The 12,348-nt window shown below is 38.7% G+C and overlaps 1 protein-coding gene across 1 annotated transcript; it reads left to right on the top strand.

Annotated features, from left to right (window-relative positions):
• Positions 1-5,200: 5,200 nt before the first annotated feature.
• On the top strand, positions 5,201-11,095 carry LOC143877081 (cryptic loci regulator). Its single transcript, XM_077378832.1, has 2 exons — positions 5,201-6,372; positions 10,601-11,095. Exons 1-2 carry the CDS (start codon positions 6,028-6,030, stop codon positions 10,796-10,798), a joined length of 543 nt encoding a protein of 180 aa, XP_077234947.1. The 5' UTR covers positions 5,201-6,027; the 3' UTR covers positions 10,799-11,095.
• The last annotated feature ends 1,253 nt before the right edge of the window (positions 11,096-12,348 follow it).

Below are 12,348 nucleotides of genomic sequence, written 5' to 3'. Positions count from 1 at the left end.
CCGTTAACTGCTCAAACTGAAGATTATTAGTATCTACATCATGGGCCCCAACAAACATCTCATCTGCTTTCATTGGCCGACTACTGTTAGTCGGAACCGGTTGAGATCCCTCTTTGATAGGAGAATCCGCACTGAAAGGCTGAGCGCATGGACTAACATCGATATTTCCATAATCGTCATCATCATCATCCTCCTCCTCCTCCTCCTCATCATCATCATCACTACCATCGTCATTATCATCATCATTTCTTTCTTTTTCTAAATCTAAACCCCTCACACAGAAACCGTCTTCAAAAACATTACTGAAGTCCACTTCAAGATCTCCCACATTTTGGAAGTCATCAATACCTCCACAAACATGGTTGCCATACAAATCACTTGCCAATGTTTCATTTAAGTCAATTTCAGACCTGCATAGTTCGGCAATATATAATCAAGTTGGATCCATATGAATTATAAATTGAAATATGGAAGTATTCAAACATTGCCAAATAACTACAATACCTCATGACAGGTTCTGCTGGAGCACCTCTGATCTCTTCACTAACACATCTCCCATCAAATTCACTTTCGTAGTCTTTTTGCAAGTCCACTTCAAAACGAAGACGTTTTTGGGACGGAATCGAAGTAGAAGGAATGCTACGATTAAGAGAAGGTCTCCTAGTGCAGAGTTTGTTTGGGGGAAGCATTGACGAATTCAAGGAATTAATACATTTGTCATTTATGCTCTTAGTTATGTATATCATCACAGAATTGAACATGTATCTGTCAAACATCCTTAACATTGTTTGGAGGACATCATCATCATCGACGTCGATTATAGTGACTATATATGGATCCACAACATATCGACATTTTATTGATAGTAAAACCTGCCTTTCTATAACACCAATCCTTCTTCGGATTGCAGCTTCAAATTCGTCGAAATTGATTCCGCGGCTGACAGATAACAATGTCTTCTTCTCTCCGACGTATTCCCAAGAAACATCATCCTTCAAATCTCCATCATAGTGTAAAAGAAGAGAAACCATTGTTTCGGACATTTTTATAAAATTCTAAATAGGGGTTCTAAACAGAGTTGTTACTAAAAGGGGATCTTCATATCTTCTTGAGGGGTATTCAAGTGTACACAATGGGTTACCAAGTTCATAATGGACTCTAAATGGGGTTTTACTACCTCAATGGGGGTTTGAAAGTCAGTCCACAAGGTGTTCTAAGAGATTATCAGCTACCTAATGGGGGATTCAAGTCCGTACGGAGGCTTCTGTAAAGGGTAATCAAGTTGCAAATTAGGGGTTTTCAACTCTCTACACAAGGGGGTTTTCAAGTTTCTAAAGGGATTACCAAGTACATAGAAGGGGAGTTACCAACAATGTACAAGGGCTTTTCAACACTCTCCAAGGGGGTTACCAAGCCTCTCCGAGGTGTATCAAGTGTCAAAACAAGTTTATCAGGTAAATATATGGGACTTACCAACAGCAAATAAGGGATTATCAAGTGCAAAAAATTGTGATTCATGTACAAAAGGGTTTACATAAACCATCTATATTCGGGTCATCAAACACTAATACCAACTTTATTAGTAGGGTACCAACTCTATAAGAACAGTTTCAGAGATAATAGAAGCAGAAGCCCTAAGTCACCATTTTAAAAGGGTTATAAGATAGGGTTATCAATCACAATAAAGATAGGGTTATCACACACAATACAGACAGGGTTATTATCACACACTAAAGACAGGGTTCAAACGCATTAATGGAAGCACTAATCCTAAGAGAGTAGATAAGCTACTAACCTTCACTTACACTTCGTGGGTTTCAGGCGTTAATGGAGAAATTTGCAAGAGGTAGGCGGTATACTTTGGTAGGTGAAAAGTAAGAGAGAGAAAAATCTAGTATAACGTGTTATTTTTGCCATGAGGGGTATTTGGGTAAAAGGCCATGTCAGAAAAAGGTGTTTCGACCTCCGTTCACCAACTTTCAAAAGGGTGTCACCCATTCACTATTTTCGTATTTTTCTGTCACCAGTTGATGTCACGTTTCCCACCATTTAACCGGTCTCTCTCTCCACACAACAGAACAGTTGGTGGGCCCAATAGAAACCGTTGGTGGAATGGTGGGCCCATCTTTGAACAGCGTAGGACCCACCCCATAGGATAATCCAAACCGTTCATTCCATAAATGTAAATAGGTTGCGTCCCAAAATATCATTTCCATAGGCTGATCCTAGCCCTCCAATCTAAATAGAAACTACATCTTATGCAACCTCTATAGATTGTAGGGTTGTGATCATCCTATGGAAATGATTTTTGGGGCACAACCTATTTATATTGTGGCCAATCAAATGAATGGTTTGGATCATCCTATAGAGTTGGTCGTACAGTAACATTAAGGCCCCGTCCACAACATAGGATGATCCAAGCCGTCCATGGTTTGGATAATCCTATGGAGTTGGTCGTACAGTAACATTAAGGCCCAATCGTAGGCCCCACCGATATTTTTCAAATTGAAGTGTACCATCCACAACATAGGATGATCCAAGCCGTCCATGGTTTGGATCATCCTATGGTTTGTACAGTAACATTAAGGCCCAATTTAGGCCCCATGCATATTTTTGAAAATGAAGTGTACCGTCGAGACCATAGGATGATTTGAGCCGTCCATTTGATGGGACATAACGTAAATGGCTTGTGCCCCAAAAATCATTTGCATAGGATGATCACAACCCTCCAATCTATAGAGGTTTCCATAATAAGCAATTTCTCTTTATATCTAAGGGCTAGGATCATCATATGGAGATGGTTGTTTGGGACACAACCTATTTATGATGTGGCCTATCAAATGGACCGCTTGGATCACCCTATGGTCTGGATAGTACCCTGTCATAGTGGTGGGTTGGATTTGGGCACCAAGGAGGAGATTTTGGGGGCCATCACCTGTTTCTGTTGTGGAGAGAGAGAGAGAGAGAGAGAGAGAGAGAGAGAGAGAGAGGTATCCCCCTCCTTCCTTCCTCAAAAAACATCTCTAGCCATTCCACCCCATCCCTTTCTTGAGGTGACAGAGACCCCATCACTCCCTCACAACCTTATTTTATTACAGACAAATTTGAAGAATAAGGGGTGTAAATGGACAATCGAAAATTCGATTACCATCTGCATCTGAATCCATTTAAAACGAATATTATCCGAATCCGTTTATGAGATATCCGGCTCTTAGTGGATGCGAATTTGGTAAATGGTACATTCGATATGTTTAACATCCGAATTCGAGAAGTACATCCATTTTTTCCGAATATCTGGATCCGTATCTGCATTCGTATATCCAAACCCGTATCCGAATTTGAATCTGTATCCAGAATCATTTTATTTTTATTAATATTTATTATTAACAATATCATCAAATAAGTAAAATAACAAATAACTCCTCAAATATGATTAGATTTACATTTTTGCCATCAATATATATTCACATTTTAATATTTATTTAATATAACTCCCTAGTTTGCAAAATAATTGGTAAATAGTCCTTAAAAATCACGTAATATCCAATGAGTCTAGTTTTTTTTTAAATAGTTGCTAAGAAGTCCCTTTAACAAATGTTACAAAGATATAACCTGATTTGGATCTCCTAAATATGTCCACGAATCCTTCTAACATGCCTATTAAGGTTCAGATTCGGACCGTCTGGGTACATTGACACCCATACAGCCTTGGAGAGCTAATTATTTAATTTATTTCTATCTAAACGAGCTTGGCCATGTTTGGATTGTTGTAATTTTGTGGAAAAGTGTGTAAAGAAAGTATAAAATGAGATTTTATATGATGTACGTATTTTTCAAAAAGTACTGTATGGACCACATCATAGGATGATCCAAACCGTCCATGTGATGGAACACAACATAAATATGATGTTCCCAAAAAATCATTTTCCGTGGGATGATCCTAGCCCTTCGATCTATGTAGGATTTCAAAATAATATAATATGCATTTCTGTATATATATATATATATATATATATATATATATATATATACATATGAGGAAAGTGAAGCTACACCGCCGGCTTAAAATACAATGGGCCCACATTGTTTTGGTGATCCAAAGAATTCATTTGATTGGCCCTCACATAGATAGGGTGTCCACCAAAAATCAGCTCCATAGGATCATCCCAACCCTACGATTTGTGGAGGCAAAAATGAATGTGTAAAAACCTTCACAAATTTGTCCATTTTTGCCTTCACAGTTTGAAGGGTTGGGATGATCCTATGGAGCTGATTTTTGGTGGACACCCTATCTATGTGAGGGCCAATCAAATGAATGGTTTGGATCACCAAAACAATGTGGGGCCATTGTATTTTAAGCCGGCGGTGTAGCTTCACTTTCCTCTATATATATATATATATATGAGGAAACTGTTGGTGAGCTTAAGCTCACCAAACTTATGGTGAGCTAACTTGCCCAATCACATGGGAGCCCACTTTGTTAGGATGATCCAAACCATTCATTTGAAAGTCCCTTACATAGATGTACCAAAAATCAGCTCCATAGGATCATCCTAACCCCTCCATTTGTGGAGGACAAAACGGGACAGACACAAATTTGCCCCATTTTTGTCCTCCACAAATGGAGGGGTTAGGATGATCCTATGGAGCTGATTTTTGGTACACCCCCCATCTATGATAAGGCCTTGCAAATGAATGGTTTGGATCACTCCCCAAAATGTGGGACCCATGTGATTGGGAAAGCTAGCTCACCATAAATTTGGTAGTTTCCTCATATATATATATATATATATATATATATATATATATATATATATATATCAGATGGCTTGCATCATCCTATAGAAATGACCTTTTGGGCACAACCTATATACTTTGTGGCCCATCACATGGACGGTTTAGATCATTCTAATTTTTTGTGCACAGCCTAATTACTTTGTGGCCCATCACATGGACGGTTTTGGATCATCCTATAGTGTGTCCATCCATCAGATTTTAAGAAATATAAGGGACTATAGTCCATAAGGGCATACCCCATATAATTTCTCACCCTCTGGTTTACTATGGACAGCACCATTTAGTGTAAAAAGAAAGTCATAAATTAATTCATAAATACACCAAATGGGGGATGGATAAAGTTAAAAAGGGGGATGAAAAGAAACTCATAAATACCCAAATCCCAAGTGAAAATAAAAAGGACAAGCTCAATCGACTGAGAGGGAGTGCCGGAGAGGCTGGAAAAAACCCTAAATACAGGAAGCATTGAGAGAGGAAGGAGCTGCCATTCCACCACCGTCTTCTACTTCGGTCCAGCCACCATTAACCACCATCACCACCATCCTGACCTTCGAAATCTTAGATCCACCCCAAACCGATTTTGATTCTCCCCATTTACAGTCATTAAAAACCACCATCTACATCTCTACCAACCCTAGATCTGCAGCCCACCTTCTCCTCCTCCACCGAACACCACCAATCTCCACCACAGAGCAGCCATTACCACCAACCCCAAGCTTCAGATCTGCCATTAACCGCATCATATTCAAAACCGTCCGCTTCTCTGCCATCTCCGTCGTCCCAGCTCTATTTTCTAGCTCCACCACCACCGATTCTCCATTCCCACACCAGATCCGCCACATCCTCTCCACCATCACTTCCCTCCACCTAGATCTAGGGTTTCTAGAGATCTGGCCACCGGACCTGAGCTCCGGCCACCTCCGAAATCCTTTGTGATTTTTTCGATCCTCCAAACAGGTTTCTAAAATTACCCTTTTGTTGAATCTGATCATCACAGATTTTTGCTTTCAAGGGTCTGAATTCAAATTCGGACATTCGTTTCTGAATTCGAATTCGGATTTAAATCCGGATAAACGGATACGGATAATATCCGAATTCGAATATTATCCGTCGGATTCGAATTCGGTAAAAAATAATAAATATCCGTCGAATCCGAATTCGGATACGGATATTGCCTATTGTAAACGAATTCGAATTCGATCGGTTTACACCCCTAAGAATTCCCCTCTAATGGCCGATTCATGGTCGCACGAATGGGAAATCATCAATGATAACGGCTTCGTGTACAAGAGAAGGAAGATACAAGATGATTCCTCCTCTGTTACAGTCCCTGTGGTGGTCCCATTACCCGATCCTGAGGCAGAGGCCAAGCTGCAGAGAGTGAGGAAGAAGAAGATTTTGATGAAGCTTAAAGACAGATACAGGAGAGAAATCGAACAGTGGGAAATTCTGTCATCATCGCTTCGGATCATGAACGACAAGACCCAGAAGTCTTCTGTGTTGGAATCCCCTTTGAAGTCGATTCAGTTGCCGGAGAGAATTTGCAGCCCCTTAATCGATGAACTCTTGATGCAGGTATGTGATGGTTTTTGCAATTGCAACCCTTTTATCTGTTTTCGGGTTTCTTGGTTTTTTTTTTTTTGTGTGGAGGAAATGAATTGAAATACCCAAACTTATACTCTGCTTCGACACTGTTGTTTCTGTGAGAACGTGAGAAAGATAGAAATAAGGAGAGAGAAAGGGAGACAGAAGATGGCTTCTTCTTGGGTTTTTCAATTAGGTGTTTTTTCTTGAGCTTTTTCTCAGGTTTCTCTTGTATACGGTATTGGTTGAGATGATAAGGGAATGGGTTGCGGGTTTGTGGGTTTCGGATTTATCACATTGTAATCCTTGTAATTTTGTTTTTCTAGTAGTGGAAGATTGTGTTCTCACTCATGAATGTAGGGATCTTGGACGGATGGTCGGACCACGTAAATCTCGATGTTCATCTTGTGGCTTGTTTTTATTTTTTACTTTTCTGTTTATTTGTGCACGAGCAACTCAACTTGGATTTGCCCGGTGGATTTTCTTGCATCAATCTATATCTCTTCCACATCTATTCCTTCTGTCAAATCTTATTCCTTAAAGAAAGAGATGCCTAAGATCATATTTTTGAGGAAAAATCAAATTACTTACCAACATACCCAATTGTCTTTTGATAGAGACGCCAAAGGCCATAGAAACCCCATTTACGAGGAGCTTTTCAAGAGGTTCGTTGGCTGCACAGGGAGTCAGCATTTAGGTAAAGAGCACGATCTCTATTAGCACTGGTCTTCCACTCAAACTTCTTTTATAATTTGAACAAGAAAATCAACCCAGATCTAAAAAGAACAAAAACATGGAATTCTATAAGATCATCCGTCAGAGACAAAATCAAGCAGTTTTAAAAGAGGAGAGTAGGATCCTTAGCCCTACGCCACCATTTCCACAACAGCCTACTCTATGCTAACCTGTTATGATCTCAAATCAGTTCGCAGCGTGATTGATCTTGTTAGAGGGAAGATCTGCCTCTTGACCCGCTTTGAGGGAAGGGTCAGTCCTTCCTTTTGTATATAGAAACACAAATTTTGAGTTTGAAATTCTTAATTCATTTGAAAATACTGCTTACATTTTATTCATAGAAACCCCACTTAGACCACTTCCTCTAAAACTCCTAACCAAGCAAATCCAGATAACCCTTCTCTTTAAGACTCTTATCTATACCAAACAACTAGAGAGAAAATTTCACAAGTTATACAAAAATACAAATTAATTTATTCTATCCTAAGTGCGACCCATCTAGGCACGTAACATTCCACGCGCCTTAAAACCAACCATGTCCCCAAGTTGGAGATTAAGTGCTTGCTATTTGGTGAAATATGAGATCTTATGTAGGACTTTAGGAAATTCTTCTCTTTGTCCTTTTCATATTCTTTCTCCCCCTCCCCTCCTTCTCTTCGCCTTGTAATGAGTCATCATTTTACAGGTCATCAAGGGTCACAACAACTCCATCTTCAAATGGATCTCATCACTTTGTTCATGAAAGCTCTTTCGCAGTGGTTTTTGAAATGATTGAGATTTTGAAACACGGACGATTGTGGGTGAGGATCTTCATGATGGCGTTGGACAATTTTAGAGGAATAACAGATTTTCTGGCAACAACCTTTTCGGAATCGACGATGTTGAAAATTTTCAATGCCTTTCTTTTCTGCTTTTTCGAAGCACCTTAATCAAATATATGACGATACACCTAATCTCAGCAGACAATTCCCTTTCTCTCTTCTAATTGTAACAGGGTTTTTGTCGTTGTTCATCGAAGTTCATTCGCTGTGTTTTTTTTTTTGAAATGATTGAGATTTTGACGCACTGACGGTTGTGGGTGAGAATCTTCATGATGACGTTGGATAATTTTAGAGGAATAACAAATTTTCTGGCAACGACCATGTCGGAATTGACAATGTTGAAAATCTTTCCCTTCGGGCCCTACAATTACCTTACAGACATTCTTTTTCCAGTTTTTACCCTTAAACCTTGCACCCTTTAAGCCTCACAACTTCCATACCTTAAGCCTACGACCATTATTTCTACTAGACCATTACCCTTCCCATTGGCCAGATACCTTTGCTAACGCTAGATCTGTTGATTGGAAAAATGTTACAGATTTCCATATGTTACTAAACTCTGTCCCAATTCCCAACAGTTCATCATCCTGTTTAGCCCAGAATTTTAACCTTTTACGCACCTGTTCCTATTTCCTTTAAAACCTATGACCTATTTTATGTCAAGAACTGATGCCATAAACCGTAAATATTGTTCAGCATGTGCCCAACTTTATGATATTTAAATGTCGTGACAAGATTGTTTTAAAGATTAGAAAACTGAAAATTTTCAGGTCGGTCACAGAACTGTTATTCAAGCAGTCTTAATCCTGTACCATTCAGTTCTGATTTCAGACCTTAAGTCCCCATTTATAAAACATGTGAATTAACTGTTTAACCCTTGAACCTCATATTCAGTCCCCTATTTTCATCTGAAACTTATTAAATACCCTCTCTCTATTCGCATAATGTCAGTCCTTTTAATTGTGATTGACTGTAATAAAAGTATAGACTGCTGCAACCTTTGGCAGTCCACTTTAACCCTGCAACAGTTTTGAATTGATCCCGAAATATCTGTCCATCTATCATTTAATTCTATCCTTGATCCAGTCTTCATACCTAAAGCCTATTCTCTATCTGTGCAGACCTATTACAGTCCTAACGGTTCTGAAGATTCGTGGTTTAAGTTTGGTAATCCTATCTTTTTATTAATACTGAGCCTATGTTTTGAGTGAGGTCTTACTATTTGGAAAAAGAAAGAAAGATTTGAGAGTTCTTATATCTGTCGGAAGTCCTACATCAAGTTGGTATCTGTTCTACATCACAAATCCTTCTCAAATCCTAAATATATGGGAGGTTAGAAGTAAATACATACGAGTGGAAGGTGAAATATTTATATATGTGTGTGTATGTGAGCTGCAAATATTAAGGTTTTTGAAATCAAAATTAGGCACCAAACTAGGTATTTTTCACACCATTTTGTAATACTTGTTTTGGAGTGTGTGTTCCCGGACCGTATTACAAACCATGTTGTTCACAATACGATGTGATGTTGGGCAAACAATAGGAAAACTTGGGTTCCCTCCAAGGTTACTTGAAACCTTATAACTTAAGTTTCCTGTAACTATTAAATACCCGATAAATGTATATTTCTTTATAGCTATTCAATATCGTATACATGTAAAGTTATCTATACCTTTAAAATACCTAGTAGGTGTAAATATCTTTGTAACTTTTAAGTACCCTTACAATTTTTTAGTGCTGGCTCTATTTTCACGTCTTAAAATTCTAGACGTAAAAAAATTCGGATGAATAATCTCCACCCATAGTCCGTAGTGCGATCTGCTTTCTTGTGACTAAAGACAGAGTTCATAATAATAATAATAATAAAATACTGTAAAACAATAGGGCATATTTATCCTCACTCTTTGCTACAATGCCCTCGAAATTATGCTCTAAATGCCCTCACTACCTTGTCAGGATGGAAATGATGTCTACACTCCCTTGTTTTAATAGCAAAATACTTATTTATGTTTTCTGGATTAGTTGTTAAAAGCTGTTACAATTCTCAAAAAACTATCAACAAAAAATCGAAGATGGGTTTTATAAAGTGATGGCTGCCATTATCAAATCCCGTCTGAGTTCTGACAATATTTAATAGGTACTATACATGGTCTTGTTGACTGTTGTTAACAGATCCACATTTAATCGGAAAAAGTCTGTTGATCAGATCTTAGTTTTAAAACTTTCCCGCATCATTATGGACTCCCTCATGTCGACTCCCTTTTACCTTGGCCGCACGTTCCACATTTTGCCCTACAGAGTCAATAAAAACTCCTTTGACCCCCAAATTATGACCGCTTCAGCCGAGTATTCAACTGCATCAACCAAGTACTCGACCGTGTCGTGTCGTGTCAACTAGGATTTTCTTCAGTAGCGTTTTGACCCACATCCTATGTTTTGAAACACTGGATCATATGGTTAAGGTGTAGATTGCCAGGCTCATCTGATAGATGTGAATTCAGGCTAAACAAAAAGAGTCAAGAAATCATCATTAGTACAACCCCACCTCTGTGGATATTGGGTTCTGCACAAGTCATTTATACAGCATTACTTCTCTTTCTTCCCATTTTATGAAATCTCATCTGTTGTCCTTGTTTGCACTTTGATGGGTTTTGCTTTTACAGGCAGAAGTTCAGGAGGCAATTCTTGGGGACCTCTCGAACCTATGTGACACGGCTGAAGCCATATGCAAGGATCAAGAAGACTGCTGGAAACAAGCTTTAATTGATCTGCCGGTCTGGGCTACTCCGCGTGCTCTCATGGCCTCTTTATCAGAGAGTGAAAATGGGGAGCACAATAGTAATGACACCGACAATGCCTGAATGTGTTTTCTTTGTTCTAAATTGCGTTGCCGAGAAAAGAGTGAGATCCATTACATTTTCATCACATTTATGAGCTATGAGATAGGTTTTTGCTGTTTGATCATGATCCACATGGCAATTTAGGCACCTTCAAGATTATATTTATTGGGGGATGACTTGGTTCGACGCATCCACTAACATTGAGATTTTGTTATTGGTGGCTTGAAGCGGATCACTTACGTTGTATTTTATCTGTTATTTTCTTTTTGTTCTATACAAGATGCAATGCAATTTCTTCTCCAAGATGGTTCTTGAGAATCATTACTTTGAGCTTGAGCACACACAAGACAAGTACAAGATTGAGATGAAATCTACACTGGATTGTAGAAACTCAAATATCCGGATGCACTTGATCCGAAGTATCTGATAATTTAAAAATTGCCGTTTCCATGAAATGAAAGTGAACTCTCCATTTAAAAAAAATGAAATTAAAGTGAACTCGAATATGACCACACTCAACAGTCATTGAGCTGATAAACTTCTTTTATGCTGATTAACCAAATAAAGTTTAAGATGCAGATCTTTCTTGTATTGGTCTGATTACAGTAGTACTAGTGAGTAAATAACATGTGTCACGTCGAAAGTCGAAACAATATGCAATTGTAAATGCAAGAATCAACAGTCTCCTCATACGTGTTACAAACATAGTTGTCAAACTCTTACGAGTTGTACGAGCCAACTCCTAAGTTGAGTTGAGTCGCTGGGCTTTCGAGGTGAGTCACATGGGTGATTACAGATTGTCAAACTCTTACGAGTCGTACGAGTCAACTCCCGAGTCGAGTCGAGTCACAGCTTCTTAAATGCACTGGGCACAATGCGTTTTGATCCATGTTTCTTTGATCCATGTTTCTTTGCCATTTCCTGAACATTCATCTAAAAGGGTGATAGAGCACTAACTAAAGGTTCTAACCACATGCATTTGCCTCATGCATTTGCAGGAAAGCCATGCATTTTGTAGTGGGTATTATGCTGGGTGAGCAAATTTCCACAATCTACTGGACAATTCTGAAATCCCATGAGAGCTCTTCAACAGGCTGAAATTTAGAGTGCCATGGAATGAATTCTGAGAAACTGGTAGATATGAGTAATCACACATTTTAAGGAGAAAAATCTGAAAACCCAAAACTTGTGTAATGTACTCTCTAGTTTCCCATGGGAAAACATCAAGACGTCATTGATTGATTGAAGTTCATCTAATAATAGTGAACGAAGATTGGAAGAAAATTTTGGAGATCTATTTCCAATCTGAAGTAAATACTTTCCATGGTGTTTGTGGTAATTTTAAAACTGTACCATCAATGGTTAGTCAATGGTGTGGCCTGTATGAGCTATTCGCTGTGCTCCTAAAAGTAATCGTAGCAGCTATTTTCTAGAGATTAGACCTGCTGGGAAACCAACATTTCTCAGATTCAGCAATATAGATTGGCATTATAGGGTTCCACCAATATGGTTTGGTATTATGAGATCTCTACTATTGCTCAGGAATCAGGATTGCACCGGAGTTAATGTCT

Source organism: Tasmannia lanceolata, unplaced genomic scaffold (assembly GCF_043159265.1).
Source record: "Tasmannia lanceolata isolate RefF3 unplaced genomic scaffold, GAP_Taslan_0.1 ptg000005l, whole genome shotgun sequence".
Taxonomy (NCBI): Eukaryota; Viridiplantae; Streptophyta; class Magnoliopsida; order Canellales; family Winteraceae; genus Tasmannia; species Tasmannia lanceolata.
This window is presented reverse-complemented; position numbering and strand designations above follow the sequence as displayed.

What these genes read in the sequence shown, in the direction of transcription:
- LOC143877081 (XM_077378832.1), top strand. Translation starts at nt 6,028, where the DNA reads ATGGCCGATTCATGGTCGCACGAATGGGAAATCATCAATGATAACGGC. An exon ending in TCGATGAACTCTTGATGCAG is followed by an intron (nt 6,373 to 10,600) that starts GTATGTGATGGT and finishes TTGCTTTTACAG; the next exon opens with GCAGAAGTTCAGGAGGCAAT.